This window comes from Mangifera indica, chromosome 14 (assembly GCF_011075055.1).
Source record: "Mangifera indica cultivar Alphonso chromosome 14, CATAS_Mindica_2.1, whole genome shotgun sequence".
NCBI classification, from domain to species: Eukaryota; Viridiplantae; Streptophyta; class Magnoliopsida; order Sapindales; family Anacardiaceae; genus Mangifera; species Mangifera indica.
Window position 1 is genome coordinate 13,260,552 of NC_058150.1, and position 25,669 is coordinate 13,286,220.

At 31.3% G+C, this 25,669-nt stretch overlaps 1 protein-coding gene across 1 annotated transcript in view; it reads left to right on the forward strand.

Moving 5' to 3' along the window:
* The first annotated feature begins 670 nt into the window (after positions 1–670).
* LOC123195679 (proline-rich protein 36-like) overlaps positions 671–25,669 on the forward strand; it is a 33,205-nt gene continuing 8,206 nt past the window's right edge. Inside the window, exons 1-3 of the mRNA XM_044609495.1 lie at positions 671–761; positions 14,453–15,605; positions 22,747–23,076. Coding sequence (XP_044465430.1) covers positions 671–761; positions 14,453–15,605; positions 22,747–23,076 — 1,574 coding nt within the window. The remainder of the gene's footprint in view (positions 762–14,452; positions 15,606–22,746; positions 23,077–25,669) is intronic.

Below are 25,669 nucleotides of genomic sequence, written 5' to 3' on the forward strand. Positions count from 1 at the left end.
TAGAATTCAAATTTCAGTTTCGTTTTTTCGAATTTCACCATTTTAGGATATATCGATTCGTATTTTCAAGATTTTCGAATCATTTTCTGATTATCGTCACTTTAAGGTATTTCAACATATAGAATTCAAATTTCAGTTCCGTTTTTTCCAATTTCATCATTTTAGGATATATCGATTCGTATTTTCAAGATTTTCGAACCATTTTTCGATTATCGTCACTTTAAGGTATTTCATTGTATAGAATTTGAATTTCAGTTCCTTTTTTTCAAATTTCACCATTTTAGGATATATCGATTCGTATTTTCAAAATTTTCGAACAATTTCCTGATTATCGTCACTTTAAGGTATTTCAACCTATAAAATTTGAATTTCAGTTTCGTTTTTTCTATTTTTCGTCATTTCAGGATAACTTAATTCATATTTTGTTATTTTCGATCGAATTTTTGATTGTTAACATTCTACGAAAGTTGAACGTATAGAACTCGAATTTCAGTTCTTATTTCTTAAGTTTTGTCATTTTCATTTTGATTATTTGATATTTCTCATCTTTTTATATTTTTTTCACTAATATATTTGTTTACATATTTATTTTTATGAATGTCTAACAATTTTTACGTGATTGTTACAGGATATTTCTCGCAAAAGAAGACGAGTTGATAGCGAGCTACGCATGCCCGACGAGTCCAGACACTTCCAAGCAGATACGATATCTCGTGCACAGCGTACTGCATTATCTCAGATTTCTGCTATATTGATCCCGCGTCAGCTGCGACTATTTGAGAGGACATGTTTCGGGTCCTTCCTTCGTTTACCCGAAACCAAATTCTGCGGGATATTAGTTCATGCATTTCTACTACGACAGTTACATCCACCCTTTGCCAGAGACGAGTTTTGGTTTAGGATTAGCGGGGTCGATGTGAGGTTTAGCCCGTTCGAGTTTGTGTTGGTGACAGGGCTTTCATTTAGCTGTCGGACTGATGTTTCTTCATATATTCCTCGCTCCTCCGGACATAGGATCAGATCTACGTACTTTTGCGGTTGTTCGAAGGTGCAGTATCACGACATTGAGTCTGTTTTCTTGTCGAGGCCATGGGGTGATGACGATGTTGACGCTGTCAAGCTCGCTATCCGGTGACTGTGGCGTGTTTATGTTACGATTTTTTGAGTGTTTGGCGTTGTCACGGAGCTACGTTTTCCCCCGGGAGTCGTCTACCTCTATGTGTCGACGATTAGTGGCGCAGTTGTACTTTCACTGTATCGAGTAGCACATAGATGTATATTTATCGTTCTTCCTATGTTTATATGTATATATTTATTGTCTAGTCGTCTACCTCTATGTGTATGATATACTTTATCTGTGGTTATATATGGATATGTTTCGTATTTGATTTCATTTTTTTAATCATCTTGACATGAAAAAACAATAAAAACGTATGATTACTCAAACATGTAAAAACTTAAAACAAATAGAGGAAATCTAGTAATACTGAAATAACTCATAAGAAACACTAAATTTATTACATCAAATGACAATACAATTACACGTTTGAAACAATAATAAAAGTACATCGGTTACATATCAGTTCCACAATGAAGAATAATATAACAAACAAAATTAAGTATAAGCATGTCAAGATCTCGTTCCTTTGTCTTTTGTAGATGAATGCTGCGGGGCAGAGCTCGGGACCGGTGTTGGGGATTTACAGTGGGTTCGTGTGTGCCCAGTTCATGGCAACGACTACAAATCCTTGGTGTAACTATTTCTCCTTGCGATGGACGTCGATTTCTGTTTGATGGACAACCTGCACGACGACTATCAAGGACAGGGGGCAATATAACTCTCTCCTCCGGTGAGTGTAACCAATCAGATTGATTTCCAAGAGGATTGATCGGTTCTTGATATATTGCACGGTAAATGTCGGTGCGAAAGAATGGATGAACCCAGACGTGCACATTCGTGAGTCTCATATGTCGTGCAACGGCAATGGCATGCTTGCATGAAATACGTGAAAGCTGAAACTTTCTACACGTGCAAGACATGTCACCAAAGTCCACAATACCCATGAATCCACTAAATCCAACAACCTGATACCGAGTAGGTGTAATCGGTCGAACCTCCAGACTTGCAGACTTTGAAAGGCGATTGTTGATCTTCTCTTTTGCCCAAAGGGTGAGGAAGTTATGAGATTCACCTGTAATTCGGAAAAAATATTAAGAATACATTTGGTAATATGATTAACAAAGTGGAAAAAAGTATATGAGATAACTTTTAATTAAGATCGATTTGATACTTACTTGCATGGGTTCTCCTCTCGTAAAACCATCGTTGCATGGTACCACGAATAAACTCCAAAAGCATGGTTATAGGTAGGCCCCGAGCGTGTCTGACAAGGGCATTAAATGACTCAGTAATATTTGTGGTCATGATGTTGTATCGAGTCCTGGAAAGTACGCTCTACTCCAACGGTGAAAGCCGACATCCCGTAGATAAGCTCCAGCTTGGGGGTTCATTGAGTCAATGGATTGCATCATCGAACCAAATTCAGACTCTGTGTATGATTTAGCGGCTTTCCAATATGCCCCGGCGACCTGTAAGATGGTAAAAAATATGAAAACTCATTGTAAGCAAAATGTTTGAAAATGATAAACTGTTATAAATTTAATTACTTGTTTACAATATACCTTTGAGTCTCGTTTATACTTTGCCCGTATGTTACACAGAAGGTGATGACAACAACATCCATGGTGGACATCTGGAAAGACTTCAGCCATTGCCGAGTAGATAGCATGATGTCGATCGAAGATTATTGCAAGCTCAGAGAGGTCAGGGATGCATTCTTTAATTCTCATAAGAAACCAACACTACGTGTCGTGATATTCTTTTTTGCCGACATCGAAACCAATAGGGTATATTTGATTATTACCATCAAGAGTCATCGCAATAAATAAATGCCTCAGATATCGACCTTTAAGGAAAGCAGCGTCAATGCAAATAACGGGGCAAAGATATTGACTAAACGCACGAACGAAACATCCTAACGCCATGAAAAAATTTGTAAATCGATGCTCATCATCTGTTTCAATAGCAGTAATGGTGCCCGGATTAGTATGTTGTAAATTGTAACAATAATCTGGTAACAGCATAAAAGATTCCTCCGGTGAACCCCTCAATGAATTGATAGCCCAATTTCTTGCCCGCCAAGCCTGTGAGTAGGAAATATCAATTTTATATTGGTCGACGATATCAACAATTATTTCTTTAGGCCGATAAATTCGATCAATCATCACAAACTTTGATCTCATTAATTGACCTAAAGCTCGGGCGCCAACTTGTCTGTGATGTGGCAAGATTTGATCAACTAAGCATGTGTGGGTAGGATTCATAGAGTTGATACCCCACACATCACCAACAGTGGACTTGGTTGCATGTATATACCACTTACAATTTTCGACCGTGCACTTAATTTCCCACCGTTTCTTGTCAGACTTTTTGACATCAAATTGAAATCCTTTCAGTAAGGCGAATTGCTTCATAACGTCTTTCAATTGGACTTTATTATGGAAAATATCCCCTATCTTAACACCATGCTCCTCTCGGATCGATCTGAAACTACTTGATGATGCTGATGGCTGTAGAGGAAAATCAGGAAGCCACCTAAATGGATCAGTGGGGACATTGTCAAAAAATGGCCCAGAATAATTTCCACCACCTGAAATAGGATCTTCAAGCTGTAAACTATTCATACCCTCGGTAACTGATGTCATATACTCAGGCTCTACATCTTCTGAAGGAATGTCGGACATATCATTTCCATCAAAGTCACCCTAATAGGGAACTATATCTTTTTCTCCATGAGCCCATGAGTTTGCAATATACAACGGGTCATTATTGAAATCAATCAACTTTTCCAAATCATATTCTTTTTTGACCCAACTACTTTCGTTTTCATCTTCATCCTCCTGCCCTTCAATTGGGGTACATGCAACAAATACAGGAATACATTCCTGAAAGTACTGGGACATATCAAGAAGACTCTGGACATCTTCATCATTTTGGATCTGGATGGGGCTGTCGAGCTCAATTTTTCTTGGCTTCATTGATACTTGAATGTAGTTTTTCATTGGATCAATACTGCAAGACTCCGTCAAAAGCTCAATAAATCCCTCGAATGTTGTTCCATAAGGGATTTTAATCAATTGTTTGGCTCCTCCAACATATTTCATTGTGTTGTTGCGACCTTGAATCCATTCTCCCTGATAACGAACTGATGCATAACCATCCATTTTAATTATGAATCCTGCAATGACCAGTTTTTGAAGATAATTATTCATTTATAATAAAAAAATCAATAATAACTATGAAAAACAATCGTACAATTATTAATAATTAAAAAAAACTCCTAATATTTTTCTAATAATTTATTTATTCCCCTATAATTATTTGACAATTTATATAACAATTTATATAACACTTCGTATGTTATTTTACCCCTCAAAATGCATCTATCTGTTTGTAACGTTCTATTTAAAACGTTTTTATAATATCTATACTTTGAAATAGATATTCAAATTCTATACTTTGAAATGCTTTAAAATGTCAATAATAAAAAATTTCTTCAGAAATCTGGAAAATACTAGTGGATATATCTTAAAACAATAAAATTCAAAAAAACAGAACTGAAATTCAAATTCTAAAAATTGAAATACCCTAGAATGGTAATAATCGAACAATTCTTCGAAAATCTGAAAAATACAAGTTGATATATCCTAAAACGGTGAAATTCAAAAAAACAGAATTGAAATTTGAATTCTAAAAGTTGAAATACCCTAGAATAACATCAATCAAAAAATTCTTCAGAAATCTTAAAAATACGAATTGATATATCCTAAAGGGATGAAATTCAAAAAAACGGAACTGAAATTCGAAATTTAAAAGTTGAAATACCCTAGTATGACAACAATAAAAAAATTCTGCAAAAAACTGGAAAATGTGAATTGATATATCCTAAAGGAGTGAAACTCGAAAAAACCTATAATTTCAATTATAATGCGTCTACCATGTTTAATATGAAAATGCGCTCTAATTTTAAAACATTTCATTTGACATTTTAGAAAAATAATTAAATAAATAAATAAATAAATATCAAAATGTCTTTATAATGTAAAATATCTAAAAACCCCCATATTTATCCTAAATTATTTAACCCCCTATACTTGTGAAACATTTATTTAACCCCCATATTATAGCATAAAAACTAAACTTAACAAATGAAATTAAGTTTTAGACTAAGATTGACATAAATACCTTTTTTTGATAAATAGTATTTTTTCGAGTCGAATATAGAAATATGAACTTCTTCCGTCCGAACGAATCCTTACTAATTGATGTTGAATAAAAATGAAAGTGAGAGTGAGTGTTTGAGTGATATGAGAAGTGTGTGTAAATAAAGGGAGTGAGGAGGGTTTATATAGATGAGAGGAAGGGTAATTTTGACATTTTAGAAAAAGTAAATAAATAAATAAATAAATAAATATGAAAATGTCTTTATAATGTAAAATATCTAAAAACACCTCATATTTATCCTAAATTACTTTAACCCCCTATACTTGTGAAGCATTACATTTAACCTCCATATTATGACATAAAAACTAAACTTAACAAATGAAATTAAGTTTTAGACTAAGATTGACATAAATACCTTTTTTTGATGAATAGTGTTTTTTCGAGTCGAATATAGAAATATGAACTTCTTCCGTCCGAACGAATCCCTACTAATTGATGTTGAATAAAAATGAAAGTGAGAGTGAGTGTTTGAGTGATATGAGAAGTGTGTGTAAATAAAGGGAGTGAGGAGGGTTTATATAGATGAGAGGAAGGGTAATTTTGACATTTTAAAAAAAGTAATTAAATAAATAAATAAATATGAAAATGTCTTTATAATGTAAAATATCTGGAAACACTCCATATTTATGCTAAATTACATTTAACCCTCTATACTTGTGAAGCATTACATTTAACCTCCATATTATGACATAAAAACTAAACTTAACAAATGAAATTAAGTTTTAGACTAAGATTGACATAAATACATTTTTTTTGATAAATAGTGTTTTTTTGAGTCGAACACAAAAATACGAACTTCTTCCGTCCGAACGAATCCCTACTAATTGATGTTGAAAAAAAATGAAAGTGAGAGTAAGCGTTTGAGTGATATGAGAAATGTGTGTAAATAAAGGGAATGAGGAAGGTTTATATAGATGAGAGGAAGAGTAATTTTGACATTTTAGAAAAAGTAATTAAATAAATAAATAAATAAATATGAAAATGTCTTTATAATGTATAATATCTAAAAAACCCCCATATTTATCTTAAATTACATTTAACCTCCTATACTTGTGAAGCATTGCATTTAACTCTCATATTATGACATAAAAATTAAACTTAACAAATGAAATTAAATTTTAGACTAAGATTTACATAAATACCTTTTTTTGATGAGTAATATTTTTTCGAGTCGAATACAGAAATACGAACTTCTTCCGTCCGAACGAATCCCTACTAATTGATGTTGAAAAAAAATGAAAATGAGAGTGAGTGTTTGAGTGATATGAGAAGTGTGTGTAAATAAAATGAGTGAGGAGGGTTTATATAGATGAGGGGAAGGGTAATTTTGACATTTTAGAAAAAGTTTGAAATAAATAAATAAATATGAAAATGCCTTTACAATGTAAAATATCCAAAAACCCCCTATATTTATCTAAAATTTTTTAACCCCCATAATGAGTGAGGGGAGTTATATAAATGAAGAGAAGGGTAATTTTGACATTTTAGAAAACGTTTGAAATAAATAAATAAATATCAAAATGTCTTTATAATGTAAAATATCCAAAAATCTCTCATAGTTATCTAAAATTACATTAAAACACCATAGTAAGTAGGAGAGTTATATAAATATGAGGGGAAGGGTAGTTTTGGTATCAAAAAAAGTCATAGGCTTTTTTTTTGAAACAGTAATTTTGGGCATTTTGGCTTGAAAATAATAATTTTGGGTATTTTTGCTTAATGGGGGGGCATTTTGTCCATTTTTTAAAATTTCCCTAATCTGAATCTAATTATAATCATCCCTAACGTTTAAGTTACACCGTAAGTTAGTTATCCTGGTTAACAGTTGTCGGCGCTCAAGTCAAAGCCACTGGCTGAAATCAGTTCGTGCGTGCATCTTACGACTGACACGTCAACTGATACAAAATGATAAGACTGGCATGGACCCACGCGTTTCACCCACTAGCTTTAATTTTCGCTGTAGTCATTGTCAGCAATCAAATCCATAAGGCCAAAGATTTACTCCCACCCAAGCTACAGTAAATTTTCCAACTTTTATCCTTACAAATTCAAATACTTATCTAGAAAATTTTTATTAAAAATTTTAATTAAAATTAGAAGTAAAATTATTATTTAATAAAGAGAATTTAAAAAACTAAATTTTTATCATATTCTTTTCCTTCAAATTAGAAACTCATAATTTTTTCCTTAAAATTTTTTGTAAAGTTTAAAAAGTAACAATTTTTTTATAGAAATTTTTTCTTTTTACTCTAATGACAATTTGTTATCTCTGCTTATCGGTCATTCTCTCTCCCACTTTATCTTTCCCTCTACTGTTTAGCCACAGATCGACAAAAATTATTTTAAAATTCAAACCATTTTTGTTTAAATATCGTTGTGTAGACAAAAAATCACTAATTGATTCTTTATCTGGCCAACTAAGGCAACATCTAGACAACAATGCCTTCATCGTCTAGATGAATCATCTGGATTCATCGAATCTAAAAGAATTAAGATGATGTTGTGGCCTAGAGAGAGATGACCAAACTTTATTTTGCGGATTAAGGTTGAAAGTACTGTCGCCGATGGTTGGAGAGTAGAGGAAGAAAACCCTAAGTTTTGGGGGGCTGGGAGAGAATGCTACTTTTCAAAGATTGAAAATTTTTGGTATGGGTGAAGTTATTAATTTTTAAAATTTAAAATTCAGGAGAAAAAATGTAATGAATTTTATGTTTTTAAATTATTTAGTTAAATGATAGTTTTACCTATAATTTTAATTGAATTTCTTAACAAAATTTTGCTTATAGATGGATAATTGAGTATTCTAAAGTTAGAAAAGATCATTTTAAGATTTCACTATATCTTAGATAGAAACAAATGTTTTGACTAATCCATAATCAACGAGGTGGATCAGTGCAATCTAACTCACGGCTAGTAATTAGTTTATTTAGTTTGGATATAAATAACACATAAATCATATCAAGTATTTGTTAAAATAAATATTATTTTATTTATTATTAAATAAAATAACGTTATTTGATTATATTGTATCAGAATTTATGTTAATTAACTTTTTCACATTGCAAATTCTGATGGGTAAAGTACTAATCAAAACATTGTTATTGCTTTGCTTGATCGGCCAACACTTAAGAATATTTTGAATTGCGATCCCAAATTAATGGTGTTATAGATTATCATTTCATGTATATATTTTCTATAAAATAAAATTATATACACTAATTAAAAAACATAAATTATTTGAAATTTTATTTGAGCTCATATTTTTTTCAATAAATTAAAATTATTTTTTTGGGGTAAATCTGGGTTCATATTTTGATAAAAGTCGTCTGATATAAAACAAATGTCAAAATGAGTTGTGATGTGGTTCACGCAAACAATAAATTGTTAATCTCCTTCAACAAATATTGAACAATAATGCAGAAGTAATTCTTATGACTTTTGATAAATGAATGATATAAAATGCTAGCAATTCTTTTTTTTTTTCGTAAATTCATTTTATTTATTCGTGTTATATCGGTCATCAACTCAAATGAAATAAACTCAAACTAGTCATTTTAAATTAGAGTCAAGGTCAAGTTGACACTTTTTTAAGTTTGACTTGACTTAGATATACTCTTAATTACAATTTGTGTTATCATATAAATTTACTTACTTACACAAATTTTGGACATATATAAATAGATACAAACAATAATGTATTATTATGTAATAAAGTGTTACTTCATGTTTAATTCAAAATTATCAATCACATGATACCACGTCAATAAGTTGAATATTGAGGAATACATATTCATGATTGAATATAGATGAAAGCTTTTTGGTTTTCTAGGTTACGTAAGTATTCACATAAAAGTGGCAAGGGGGCTGGCCGACCTTAGCCCCCCTGTTTTTACTCTGATCTACGAGAGCACAACTTACAACTATAGTAGCTCGTGCCAAACCCGTGACTGTTTAGGTCGTGCTACGGGCTTGGACTTCAGCCTTGCGAGCTGGCCTGACATGACCAAAAACTATGTAGACATTTAAAAATTTCCTTAATAATTTTAATTTGGTTCATATAGATACAGTAACTTAACATCTTGATTGAATTCAAAGTCACTTAATTATATGATAATATATATTAAATATATAATTATTGATACACCCAAAATAAATATGCATACTTTTACTGTTCTTTTAGACAGTTATTTTGCTAAACCACCAAAAATTATATTAATGAAGAGACTTGACTGCTTCTAACATTCTTTGTTTTTTGCCATTATTGGCCAACTTTGATCATTTTCTTGTGATTATTTGCAGAATTTGTATAAACTGCTCTGATGGGATTCCAATAAATAAACAAGTCTTCACACCTCACGATCCTCCTAATTGCCTTGAAATGAACTGACAAATTTTTTACTTTTTGGAAAAATTAACTTTTGAAAATTCATTATCTAAAAGTGTCATTTCAATTAGGAAACATAACCCAATAACATTGCCAATTGTAAATAGGTGTTATTATTAATTGGGATAATATCAGCTGTTCGAGTTATATTCTTTTTTATCTTTTATATATATATATAAACCTATTTACATTATAGATTTAGACCACATACAGGTTTATGTTATTTGGTTTATATATTTGTAGTATGTTTATGTAATGGTAGAGCATGGTATATGTATTTGTATGCCTCAATTTTGTCTGGAAGCCATGGGTTGCTCCAGACACCTCACGGACTGATCTGCATTCAGTGTTATGCCTTATGCTAGAAGAATTTTAAAGTGATCTTTTCAGGACTAGTTGCTTTCTACCCATATCATTTTTGAATTCTTATTTCTTATATCTAATGTTATCTTAAATTTTGCCTCATAAGTGACATTCAATTGTTCTGTAGTAACAGATTCACTGTCGATGGTGTCTAGAGACCAATTTTGAACGCACATGTGCCTTGGATATTAAAGTGGGTAAGTTTGACTCAGCCTCTAGGCTTCATCTTCTCAATTTTATTTCTACTAAATCTGCAATTCTCTCGAACTTCTGGAAAACATATTAATGGTGTGAAAATTAAACCAACTTTTATTAGTGTATTTAATTAGTTTTTGTAGATTTGTTTTCACATTATTACAGCCCTTAAGTTAGTTTTATATTACAAAGGTTATTGTAAGTTTCTTTTAGAGTGGTTGATTTCTTTCTTTTTACATCTACTTTGCGGTTAGCGTTGAGTAAAGTTTTTTTTTTGTTTTGTAATTATTCTATGCAATAAATTAAAAATTAAAAAGTTCTGTCTCACAAATTTGGGATAAGAAGAAAGATATTGATTGATTCATGTTGCTCATTTATGGAGAATATAGTTTTGGATCATGTTTTACTAAATCATTTGGTCGTGTACTGAGTGCCATGTATACATACATCTATACATATACATACAAATTAAAAAGTAAAATTTTAACTATCATTATCCCAATTGTCAAATTACATTTTGGTCTTTAAAGTTTTGCAAAATTGTAATTCAACATTAAAGCTCAAGAAAATCTCCATTTAATGCAAATTCAATAAAACAGGGGTAAACTAGAATTTTTAATTATGTCAGACGTGCAAGTATGACATCCAACCGTGCATATGGAATTCAATAAAATTCTAAAATATTGCCTAATTGGAGTCACAACTTGGGAATGGTTGGAGGGTAACCTAAAATCTTGAGTGGGGGAAATTGCAAGATTTTTAAATCTGTGAAGGAAAATGTGATAAAAATTTATTTTTGAATTTTTTTAATAAATAACAGTTTTACCTCTAATCTTAATTAAGATTTTAAACAAAAATTAACTCACAAATAAATATTTAAGTTTTTAAAAGTTAAAAGATGAGACTTTAGATTTTTACTATAGCTTGGATGTGAACATGTCCTTTGGCCTTATATGTATAATACAAGTTGCTATATTATTTTGCTTATATGTATTTAATTTCGTCCAACAAATCATTAATAACAAAATTTGGCAGTATATTTTGTAATTTTTATCAATATTTTCTTCTTTTATCATTATCCAAAATATCTCCAAATATGAAATCTGACATTCAACAATGGAGGAAAAATTTGATAGAAAGGCAACTTAACAAAATTGGGAAATTTTAACTTGAAAATTAAATTAACTTTGAAATACTAAATATAAAGAGGCAAATAAAAAATGTATTCTTTTTTAATTTTTCAATGAAAATTTGTCACGATATTAATTTTTCAGCATCATTTATTTATGTTTTGATGATAACAATTAAACCCATCTAATATTATCCATTCAAGCATTATTTAAAAAATTAAAAAATGTATATATTAAAAAAAAAAACCTAATTTTACGACTAAAAAACATATAATACATACAATACAAATTGTATAAACAAACAAATTTTACTAATTTGTCTCTTACTCTAAAATCATCCAATCATATATATTATCACATCAATTTGTATGAATAACTTAATAAAATTTGTTTTTATATGTAACATCTCTAATCAATATTGCATATTTTATGTTCAATAATATTTCAGGTAGAAAATATTAATGGGTACAAACAATTGAAATTGTTATCATATGATTAACTGATTTTAAATTATAGTTGAAGTAATGTTCAATTACATAATGATAAATCAGATTATTTATACCCATTGGTACCTACTGTTTATATATCTTTTTTAAATTTTTTTTAAAAGACAATATTTAGGGGTCGTTTGGTTCCAGAGATTTAAAGATTATCTTAGTAATATATCGTTTATTACTTATATTAACTTGTTTGGTTTATTAATAATAAAATATAACGATAATATTCAATTATCAATGCTAACGTCATAGGTAATATATGTGGTAATCTAATTATCACCTCCACCTTAGGTATTAAAAGATTATCAAGGTAATTTTGATTTTATTATAATTATATTATTATTTATTAATTTTTTGAGACAAAAATAAATTTATTTTTAATTAATATAACAAATAATATAAAAATATTTAAGAATAATTATATTCAAAGGTATTTAAGCAAAATAATTTACTAATATTCTTTTATTCATTTTAATCAAATACAATAATTATTTATACTTATTAAATTTTATTAAATATAATAATAATTTATATTCAGTAATTTTCTAAATAATCTATTTTCAAGATAATCTCTCTATTTTGATAATAAAACATTACTTAAATCAAACGTCATGTTTTTTTATTGCCTCACTAACACATATAACATTAACTTCATATCTAAAAGGGGAACTTTAATATTAAACGATTATGATATATTTTTTTTGTTATTAAAACTATTTAATGACAAGAAATATATTTTTAACAATTATTTTTTTTATTAAAGTCATATATTTATTTAGTTTTAATAATAAGATAAACAATTAATTATTAAAATCATAAAAAAAAGTACTTATAACAATATTCGTTAATTATTTATTCTCTTCTTACTATAAGTCAAATTAAAGCAAGCGTATATTCTAGGTCAAATGCAACGCAAGCTCCAGAAACTTTGCATTTTCATGAAAGTAATCGGTTTTATTTAAAGGGAATATAAAATTTAGTTTTATTTAAGTGAAAGAAAAATATATATATTTTTATATTTATCAATATTATATAATATACGATGTAAATTAAAAAGTGATAGGTATTTTATAATATATCAAAAATTTTTATAATAAAATGTGTGAATTATATAATACTATATGTATCAATAACATTAATGATACAAATCAAACACCATTTTTAATAAATTGGGCAGGTCAAACTTAAAACTAAATTATCAAATTGAATTTATTTTTTATTGTAAAGTTAGATATTTAATATATAACTACATATTTTTATTTATTTATTTTATTATACTATGTATTTTGTTTAATAAATTTAATAAAATAATTTTAGCCTTTCATTAATTTATGTTTTAAAAGCAGTGATTATATTAAATTAAAGTAAAACAAAAAGTATAAAAACTTCAACTTATTCTTTAAGATTTTAATTGATTTGTTATTAATTTAATTTTAAAAGAGGGATCTTAGATACGATATAAAATCGTGATTCAATTATTATGATCCTTTTGCAGAACGGTTGGAAAAGAAATAATTTTTTTTCTTTTAAGTGGAAAGAAAATTGCTTTTAATATGTACATCGGGTTTGCAATTAAAAAATTAAAAGGGGAAAATTGTCTAAACCACTCAAATTAAATTCCAATAAAGAAATAAAGAACCGGTCTTTAACTTTCTTCGCTAGTCAGATTCCTCAAAAGATCAATAAATTAATTGTGAATCGTCCCTTGAAATGGGACCTAACTCAGTTTGACATTGTTGAATGTTGACCATTCACTTCCAATTACACAGTGACAATTGTCCAAATGCGAATCTTATCCACCGTATAATTTGTTGGGCTGGAAAAAGTGTTGGTTGTATTTTTATTTTTTTGTTTTCATACCGCATACACACCAACCTCATTTTCTGCCTCTTCGTCTTGTTGTCTTTCTCAGCAGCGGCTAAGTTTGTTTGTTGGCCGAAGGTCTAGTTCTCACCCAAGGTATGTTGCATTACATTTCCCCCATTTTTACTTTAAAAATCTTAAATACATATCTATAAGTACTTAAAATTAACAAAACTTTAACTTCTTTAAATTTTATCTCTTTTTATCTTCTTAAATTTTAGAAACTAAAAATTTTTCTTAACTTAAGCTTTAAAAAATGATAATTTTCTCTTAGAGTTTCGTTTCCAAATCTCTATGGCTCCTCCCATGCTAATTGAGCATCCAAATGAGAGGAGAGAGACCATCAGAGAGAGTGGAGGCTTTGAGAGGGAGAAACCACTGACAATAACACTAGAGATGACATTAGGGATCTGAAAATGAAACTTTAGAGAAATATTGTTATTTTTTAAAATTTAGATTAGAAAAAACTTTTAGTTTTTAAAGTTTAGGAGGACAAAAGTAGATTATATTTTAATTTATTTTTAATATTATAGATAAAATAATGATTTTATCTTTATTTATGTTAATTTTAACTATTTATGGGTAGATATTTAAGAGTTTTAAAATTAAAAAAAAAAAATTTGAGAATGCAATATACTTTGGGTGGGAAATGGTCCTTTGGCCTTGTTTGTTCTAGGGTTTTATAGCTCTAGTGGGAGCTACCCCACAAGCTCTAGCTACCCCACAAGCAACACGGTTAGGATATTTCCGTCAATTGTAACGGCTTCCTCGTTGTATAAAAGGTATATTCGCTGCCGGTACGGCACATCTCTCTCCCTCTCTCTCTCTGCTTTCTTCTTTATTCTCGATTCTTCTCTCCGACCACAGCCTCAACAGCCGGAAAGTTTGTCTGTTCAATCTCTGATGGCAGCGAGCCCACCAGCATCACCCCTTCTCACTCCACCACCGCCTCAGCAGTCACCAAGTTTGTCCGTCGGTGCTCCGATGGCTGATGGCCGACCAGCGCCGCCTCGGCAGCCTCCATATTTGTTTGTTGAGGATCCGATGGCAGCGAGTCCACTAGCACCACCACTGCATCAGCGGCTGCTAAATTTGTTTTTAGTAGCTCTGATCGCACGTGGCCAACCACCGCTATCTCCCCCCGTTCCACCACTGCCTCAGCAGTCTCCAAGTTTGCCAGTTGAACTACCTCTCCTCACCCCACCACAGCCTGAGGAGCCGCCAAGTTTGTATGTTGAGGCTTCGACGGCAGGGAGCCCACCAGCACTGCCTCTCAAAACTCCACTGCCTGAGCAGCCACCAAGTTTGCCCGTTGAAGTACCTCTCCTCACCCCACCACAGCCTGAGGAGCCGCCAAGTTTGTATGTTGAGGCTTCGACGGCAGGGAGCCCACCAGCACTGCCTCTCAAAACTCCACTGCCTGAGCAGCCACCAAATTTGTCTGTCGATGCTCCGATGGCTGCTGCCCGACTAGCACCACCTCTCCTCACTCCACCACTGCCTGAGCAGCCACCAAGTTTGCCCGTTGAAGTACCTCTCCTCACCCCACCACAGCCTGAGGAGCCGCCAAGTTTGTATGTTGAGGCTTCGACGGCAGGGAGCCCACCAGCACTGCCTCTCAAAACTCCACTGCCTGAGCAGCCACCAAATTTGCCCGTTGAACTACCTCTCCTCACCCCACCACAGCCCGAGGAGCCGCCAAGTTTGTATGTTGAGGCTTCGACGGCAGGGAGCCCACCAGCACTGCCTCTCAAAACTCCACTGCCTGAGCAGCCACCAAATTTGTCTGTCGATGCTCCGTTGGCTGCTGCCCGACTAGCACCACCTCTCCTCACTCAACCACTGCCTGAGCAGCCACCAAGTTTGTCTGTCAATGTTCCCATGGTCGCTAGCCGACCGGCACCGACTTCCCCCGTTCCAGCACTGCCTGAGCAGCCACCAAGTTTGTCTTTGGAAGCTCCGATGCCCGCTGAAGAACCAACAGCACCTCGTCCTAGTTGTGGCAAAAGATGGTAATTAAGCAATTGATGGCTCTTTTCACTTACTATTTCTTTAAAATTTGTTAATATATTTATGACTAATAGTTTAATTTTGTTTTTGTCTTGAATGAGGATGAAACGGTGGATGTGCCTGGTTCGTACGGAGAATTGCTTCCACCACTGTTGGGACTACGTCACTTGCTCCGAATGCGATACGGAGTGAGACTCAGACCTTCCTGTGAAAGCAAATCGGGATTGCTTCAATCTTTTATCTGCTATGTAAATAGTGTCCTATATATAGCTGAGTGACATAAATAGTTGTTATATATGTTGTTTATTGAATGGATTTCTCCATGGAATGATACATTATATAATTCCATTTGTAACTTGTTGTGAATCAGAGCAGAAGAAGTAGAAGTAAACCCCAACGGAAAATGCCATGGCTGGATGCAATACATTAACACTAAAAGTTTAACTAAAAGCCTAATTAAAGCAAGAATATATTCCAGATCAAGAGCATCATGGCCCAGTTTTCATCATTGTATCGTGTTTTCTTGGTATTACTTGTAGAATTTGAATTCCAATAAAGAAACACACAACCTGAGTCTTTAACTTTATTCACAATCCTCCTAATTCCTTAGAAGGTAAATGAAGTTTTGAAAGATTTTATTCTACTCCTCGCTAAATCTCAATCTTTATATTTCAATCCTCGTTTGATTTCTATTACATTTACAATAGGAGGTACTTTTTATTATCATTTAACGAATATTCAGCATAAATGTTAAGCAAAATCAGAATCTAGTAAAATAGCACTTTTGTCCTAACTTAATTGGCGAGAAAAAGAAATGAAATGAAAAGAAAAGAAAAGAAAAGAAAAGAAAAGAAAAGCGAAGGGAGCAGAGATTAAAGTGGAAGCCCTACAGGGACACATGTTCCAATGGGTTAGTTTGAAGGTAGGGCCGCCACTGTATAGATAATTGACGTCTGTCAGAAATATTATATATAATAACAATTACTTTCGCGGAACGGGACCTCTAGAGCCACTGTTCACACACAGAACAGTGAAGTTCACAAAACAGTGTCAGTGGAGATACTGTTCACAGATTGAACAGAGATTTCATGAAACAGCGCTTCGTGAGCGTGAACAGTGATTTCCACGGAATATGCGTCGTGAGGTTCAGTGTTCACACGAAGCACTGTTTATTACAAATTTTAATCTCCAAAAATTAAATTAATTGTTCAAAAATAATAATAGGCCCAAAGCAACAATAAATTCATCCAAAACACAAAAAAAATTACCATATAATCAATAGTACAAATTAAAAAACCCTAACCTAAATAATATTGAACATTTTTGTTTTGAGAATAAATTATAGTTTATATTTAGATTCATATAAATATTTTATTATTACGAAATGATTTTTTTTATTTGAACTCAGAACATGAGTTTATATGGAAGAAAGAAAATTCGTGATGACTATTGCCTCATGTGAACAGTAAATCTCACGAGACCCTGTTATGTGAAATTCACTGTTATTAGGGTATTTTTGTTTTTAAGTGTAAAATTAGGGTTTTCTTTTTTTAGTTTTGAATATATTAGAGTGTTTAATTTAACATTCTTATATCATCAAACACCAATTATAATCTTACTTTGTATAAAACAAGTAAATTTATACTGTCTGTTTGAGATCGAAAAGGTACATGTTAAAGGTGGCAGAAAGAAAGATGCTGTTGTCAGGATGGACAACAAACATTTCATCTGATTTTTAGCAGAACTTTGATTTCAGATGATTGGCAGAAAATTCTTTCTTCATTTCAGAATTTCTGTCAGGGGTTGGAAATAATTAAGTAGAGTTTCGTTTGAGGTACGATGTGGCAAAGGCCTCTCTCAGGCTTTCAAGAGTATATGGTAACAGCCTGGCCAGATGGAAATGGAATCCTAATAAAGAAAATAAGAACGAAAGCATGAAGTCATATACACGCAAGGAGATCAAACTCGCTCCTTCTGTGACACGTGGATGACAAATTGAAAATAAAAAAGACATGTAGGGTTTGCTGGGATTTCCCTGGCATTACTAGTTTTTCTTGTATGTTACAATATGTGGCCCATATAATAGGATACAGACTGAAAAAGAAATTTTTTTTAAAGTACATTAAATTTTGATGTGATGTATTAAATTCATTATATGATATGATAAATATTATAAATATAAATATATATATTTTTTAAGAATTAATAACATGATATGGGTGTATTTAAAAATTTTAGAATTTTAGTAGATGTTTATGATATTTTATTAAGATGATAATATAGTAATTAAAATTTTAGTTTTTTAAAATAATAAAATTATGTAGATAAATAATATGTGTAATTTTGTATATAAAGAATGATAGATTATATAATAAAATATTATTTTATCTTAAATTTAAAACTATTTAATTATATTATAACATATTATTATTTATATATAAATTTTATATATTATTTATGTATATAATATTATTTTTATTAAAACAAAAATATCTCACACTGAAAATTAGATTTACAATTGTAGGGCTTTGGGGGAGAAGTCTTAAAAAGAAATTGCATTTTCCCCGGCAATTATCTTGGAATAACATACGCATAGTTTTCGTGCATGTAAAGTAAATGCACCGTCTTTGAAAATGGCTTCTAGCCTTCTAAAAAACAGATGATGTAAGAATGTCTACGACCGTAAAGATGATCTAAACAACGAGAAAATTAAAGCTAGTGGGAGACGGGAAATTTCTTATAGAATATATTAATTGTATATTCTCCCTGCAGAAAAAGAGTGGCGGAGATTGAATACGCTACCTATGTTTCTTGTACTCTAGTTCATTTTGAAGTGAGTCGGTTGTAAATATCAACTAGGCACTAGAAGAGGTGCAGTGGGTCTGTCCGGTCCCACATGTTCATATTGGCTTGGTTTGGGTAGGCGTGACAAAAAGAATACGTGTAATTTGGATAATATTTTACAATTAAAATTAAAATATTATTTTAAATATAAATTATTTAAAAAATTATTTAGATATAAATAATTATTATATTTGATAAAATTTGATAAATATAAATAATTATTGTATTTAATTAGAGATAATAAAATAATATTAATAAATTATTTTACTTAAATGACTTTTAATATAATTATTCTAAAATATTTTTATATTATTTTATTATATTAATTAAAAATATGATTAATTTTATATTAACAAATTAATAAATAAAAATATAATTATAATAAAATCAAATTGTTATAAGTAATTATTTTGTTAACTTTTGTTTTTGGTATAATTCCTTCTTTTATCATAATCCAAAATATCTTGTTGGAATAAAATTACAAGATCAAAATTATGCATACTCGATTTGTATTCTATGCGTATACGATGATGATACCAGTTTTGTTGATGATCTGAGCTTTTCATAATTATTTTCACTACACTCTTTGCTATTTCTTATATTGTGCTTTCTGTGTGATTTTTTGTAATATTAGAGTATAGAGAAAAAATAGAGGAGAGGGAGTACAGTGTTTTATGATTTGTGTATTTTGCCTTGTCAGTTAGTTATGTGGCAATTTTTTTTTTTTTTTTATAATTAAAGATACCTGCTTCCATAATAGCCATGGGTAGTGTAGTAATTGTGCCTTTAATTATCATGGGTAGTATCATAAATCCATGTCGTATTGGGCGAGAGTCGAGTCAATCCATCATGGCTAGACCAAACCCAATATCTCTTACTCACATACGATGGGTAATTCGAACTAAAAACTTATATACAAAAATCTCAAGTAATAGTATATTTCATACTTACAAATATGTCATACGATCTTGCGAATAATTTGCACTTAAAAGCTAATTTATTATGTATCTATTAGAAATAATATAGTCATTTCAATCCGAACAAAATATAATAAAATATTAGTCTTGTTGTACCCTGAACTTACTCGATAATACTAAGTCTCTTTAATCTCTCACTTATTATTATGTTATTTTTTTATGTATTTATGATTAATTCAAATATCTCATATGATTGATAAGATCGGTCAATCAATAGATACACATAATATATAACTTAACATCTTGATTGTGAGCTGCCTGACATGACCCACAACTGTGTAGACGTTTAAAAATTTCCTTCTTAATTTTAATTTGGTTTATGTAAATGCAAAACGCAAAAGCCATTAACTTGGGCAAAAAGTAACTTAACATCTTGATTGATTATTATTTTATTTTTATTTAAAATTAATTAATTATATAATAATATATATTAAATATATAATTATTTATATATTTAAAATAAATACACATAATTTAAGTAGCCTCCTTGACAATTACTTTGCTAAACCACCAAAAACTAGATTAACGAAGAGAATTGACTGCTTCTAACATCCTTTCTTTTTTGCCATTATTGGCTAACTTCTGATCATTTGCTTGTGATTCCGTGCGGTATTATTTGTCGAATTTGTATAAACTACTCTGATGGAATTCCAATAAATAAATAAATAAACAAGTCTTCACACCTCCTAATTGCCTTGAAATGAACTGACGAATTTTTTACCCTTTGGAAAAATTAACTTTTGAAAATTTATTATCTAAAAAGTGTCATTTCACTTATGAACCCTAACACAGCCATATTGCCAATTGCAAATAGGTGTTATTATTAATTGGGATAATATCAGCAGATCGAGTTATAATTTTTAATTTAAAATCATCTAATAACATAATAACATATTATTTATGGGCTCAAATTTTATAAATATATATATATTAAAACTATTTAATGATAAGAAATATATTTTTGATAATCATAGTCTTCTTATTAAAGTCATATATTTATTTAGTTTTAATGATAATATAAATAATTAAATATTTTAAAAAAAACTTATAACAATATTTGCTTATTATTTCTTCTCTTCTTACTATAGGTCAAATTAAAGCAAGCGTATATTCTAGGTCAAATGCAACACAAGCTCCAAAAACTTTGCATATTCATGAAAGTAATCGGTTTTATTTAAAGGGAATATAAAATTTAGTTTTATTTAAGAGTAAGGAAGGTATATATCATTTTCATGTTTATCAGTATTGTATAATATATGATATAAATTAAAAAATGGTATGTATGTTATAATATATCACAAATTTATACGATATAATACATATAATACAATATATATCAATAATATTAATGATACAAATCAAACACCTTTTTTAATAAATTGGGCATATCAAACTTAAAATAAGTCACCAAATTAAATTTATCTTTTATTGTAAAGTTAGATATTTAATATATATAGTTATATATTTTTGTTTATTTATTTTATTGCATTATTTATTTTGTTTAATAAGTTTAATAAAATAATTTTAATCTCTCATCAATTTATATTTAAATTAAAAAAAAGTAAAAAGTATAAAAACTTTGATTTATTCTTTAAAATTTTTTGTTGATTTGTTATTAATTTAATTTTAAAAGAGGGATCTTAGATACGATATAAAATAGTGATTCAATTTCGTTCCTGAAGTTAGGCAGACTTCCTTTGCATTATAGAATTTTTTGTAGTCACATTATGTCCCCTACTAGCTAGGGTTGGATCTAAGAGTCCAAAACAAGCTGAGTCAAGTAGTATTTAGTTTGAATTCGACTTTTATATATATATATATATATATATATATATATATAACTCAAGCTCGTTAAGTTGGTGGAATCTTAACTTCAACTCGAGCTTGAGATAAAAATAATTGGCCTAAGCTGGGCTAAAAAGTTACATTTTAATTCCTAAATTTGTTTAAAAATTCATTTAAACTTTTATAACTTCTATATTTATTAATTAATCTTTATATTTAAAACTGAAAAAAAAAAATTAAATGGTGTAAATACATTACTTGAAATTATTATTAATATTTTATGTGAATCAAATCATAAGTTCGTGAGATTATCAAGTCAATCAACATCAAGTTTAAACCCAATTCTAGAGTATAACTTGAATCAAGAGTCAAATTTAAGTGACTTGAAACTAGCTTGTCTTGAGTTTAAACAAGATGAGGCAGTTCAGTCTTGGTTTAGTATTCAATTTATATATACATCGGGTTGGAAAAGAAATTATTTTTTTTCTTTTAAGTGGAAAGAAAATTGCTTTTAATATATACATCGGGTTTGCAATTAAAAAATTAAAAGGGAAAACTTGTCTAAACTGCTCAGACAAAAGTCCAATAAAGAAATAAAGACCCTAGTCAGAATCCTCAAAAGAGCAATCACTAAATTGTGAATCGTCCCTTGAAACGGAACCTAACTCAGTTTGAGATTGTTGAATGTTGACCGTTCAAATCCAATTACACAGTGACACCTGTTCAAATGCGGATCTTATCCACCCTATAATTTTGGTTTTGGGGGGGGGGGGGGGGGGGGGGTGGTGTGGTTTGTGGAGAAAGTATGGGTTGTATTTTTCTCTTTTGGTTTTCATTACCTTATGCACATCTACCTCACTTTCTCCCCCTTCGTCTTGTCGTCTTTCTCTCAGCAGCTGCTAAGTTTGTTTGTTCTAGGCTTGTAGCCCTAGTGGGAGCTACCCCACAAGCAGCACTGTTAGGATATTTCCGTCAATTGCAATGGCTTCCTCACTGTATAAAAAGGTGTACGGCACATCTCTCTCTGCTTTCTCGATTTTCTCTCTGATAGCAGCACGACCTCCCCCAGTTCACCACCACAGCCTCAACGGCCGGAAAATTTGTCTGTTCAATCTCTGATGGCAGCGAGCCCACCAGCATCACCTCTTCTCACTCCACCACTGCCTCAGCAGTCACCAAGTTTGTCTGTCGGTGCTCCGATGGCCGCTGGCCGACCAGCACCGCCTCAGCAGCCTCCAAATTTGTCTGCTGAGGCTTCGATGGCAGCGAGTCCACTAGCACCACCTCTCCTGACTCCACCACTGCATCAGCGTCTGGTAAGTTTGTTTTTAGTAGCTCTGATGACACGTGGCCAACCACCGCGATCTCCCCCCGTTCCACCACTGCCTCAGCAGTCTCCAAGTTTGCCCGTTGAACTACCTCTCGTCACCCCACCGCAGCCTGAGGAGCCGCCAAGTTTGTATGTTGAGGCTTCGACGGCAGGGAGCCCACCAGCACTACCTCTCCAAACTCCACTGCCTGAGCAGCCACCAAATTTGTCTGTCGATGCTCCGTTGGCTGCTGCCCGACTAGCACCACCTCTCCTCACTCCACCACTGCCTGAGCAGCCACCAAGTTTGTCCTTGGAAGCTCCGATGCCCGCTGAAGAACCAACAGCACCTCGTCCTAGTCGTGGCAATAGATGGTAATTAAGCAATGGGAAATTATTAAAAATAGGCAAAAGTAAGGGGGCTTAATTGAAGTTACCCAAAAAATTAATATTTAAGCAAAAATACCCAACATTTGTGAAATGTCTAAACTACCCCTATATATAAACAAGCTAAAATTTCATAAATCCCACTGTAAAACGCCCATAATCACTGTGCAAATCCAAAAAAATTAGACTTTTCTCCCACTGTGAACTGCGTTCCACTGTCGGCCCACTGTGAAGCGATTTCCGACGATTTTCTTGCTCTCCGACGACCGAAAATGGTCAACAAGGTTAGTATATCTTCCGTGATCTTGTTTGAATCAAGTTATTGTTCATATTATTGAGATTTGAGTGAGAATTTACGGTTTGAAATATTAGGGTTTGCAGTTTGAACATTGCTTAATATGTTTTTATTTTTGGTTGTTTTTGTTAAATTGGTTGAGGGGTTTTGTGTTAAAGCATATCTAGATTTGATTCATGTTGAAATTGGAGTCCGAAAAGAGCGATTTTTGGCCGAAAATTGCGTCGAAAGTCATCGGCAGTGCGACAGTGGAACACTGTTTTCTATTGTAAAGATGAACAGCCCACTGTGACAGTGGTTAGGGAGGTTAAGTGGCTTTTTAAAAATATTAGGGATCCATTTGTTATTGTTTGTCCACTGTAGGCGTTTCTGATAATTGCCATATCACAGTGGATTGGGGGAAAATTAACAATTTTGAAACTGCAGGGCGGTAAGAACTTCAAGAATTACTGAGGGGCAAGGGATAAATATTGGACCTGTTTGTAATAGACATTTTATCAGGGGGTAAATTGAGATTTTTCACATCCAGGGTTTCTCGACACGTAGTTTTCGAATTTTATATCCGTTTTTTCTGTTTTAAGATTTTTCAATACATAGTTTTAGAATTTTAGATTAAGTTTCTCGATTTTTGTGCCTCTTGGACATATTTTACGATGTAATAACCTCGTATTTTTAAAATTTCCGAAAATTTTTTCGATTATTACCATTATATGGGATTTCAACTTTTAGAATTCGATTTTTAGTTCCGTTTTTTCGAATTTTACTGTTTTACGATAATCGATTAGTACTTTTCAGATTTTCGAAGAATTTTTCGATTATTGCCGTTCTAGGGTTTTTCAACCTTTAGAATTCGAATTTCAGTTCCGTTTTTTCGAATTTCACCGTTTTAAGATATATCGACTCGTATTTGTCAGATTTCTAAAGAATTTCTCGATTGTTCCCATTCTAGGGTTTTTCAACCTTTAGAATTCGAATTTTAGTTCGGTGTTTTCGAATTTCACTGTTTTACGATAATCGACTTGTACTTTTTAGATTTCGGAAGAATTTTTCGATTATTGCCGTTTTAGGGTTTTTCAACCTTTAGAATTCGAATTTCAGTTCTGTTTTTTCTAATTTCACCGTTTTACGATATATCGACTCGTATTTGTCAGATTTCCAAAGAATTTCTCGATTGTTGCCATTCTAGAGTTTTTCAACCTTTAGAATTCGAATTTCTGTTTCGTTTTTTCAAATTTTACTATTTTACGATAATTGACTTGTACTTTTCAGATTTCCGAAGAATTTTTTGATTATTGTCGTTTTAGGGTTTTTCAACCTTTAGAATTCGAATTTCAGTTCTGTTTTTTCGAATTTTACCGTTTTATGATATATCGACTCGTATTTGTCAGATTTCCAAAGAATTTCTCGATTGTTGCCATTCTAGGGTTTTTCAACCTTTAGAATTCGAATTTCTATTTCGTTTTTTTGAATTTCACTATTTTACGATAATCGACTTGTACTTTTCAGATTTCTGAAGAATTTTTCGATTATTGTCATTCTAGGGTTTTTCAACCTTTAGAATTCGAATTTCAGTTCTGTTTTTTCGAATTTCATCGTTTTATGATATATCGACTCGTATTTGTCAGATTTTTAAAGAATTTCTCGATTGTTGCCATTCTAGGGTTTTTTAACCTTTAGAATTCAAATTTCAGTTCGATTTTTTTTAATTTCACTGTTTTACGATAATCGACTTGTACTTTTCAGATTTCCGAAGAATTTTTCGATTATTGCCGTTCTAGGGTTTTTCAACTTTTAGAATTCGAATTTCAGTTTCATTTTTTTGAATTTCACCGTTTTATGATATATCGACTCGTATTTGTCAGATTTCCAAAGAATTTCTCGATTATTGCCATTCTAGGATTTTTCAACCTTTAGAATTCGAATTTCAGTTCCGTTTTTTCAAATTTCACTATTTTACGATAATCGACTCGTACTTTTTAGATTTCTAAAGAATTTTTCGATTGTTGCCGTTCTAGGGTTTTTCAACCTTTAGAATTCGAATTTCAGTTTCGTTTTTTTGAATTTCACCGTTTTACAATCTTGAAATCTTATTTTTAAAATTTTTCAATCACCTTTATTGTTTTGTATTTTTTTTTCTTTTTATGATTTTTCCATGAAGACATTTTTTTATATATTTGCTATTTATGAATGACTAACGAATTTTGTAAATTTTCATTGGAAATTTCTCGCAAAAGAAGACGTGTTGAAAGCGAGCTGCGAATCACCGATGAGTCCAGACACTTCCGG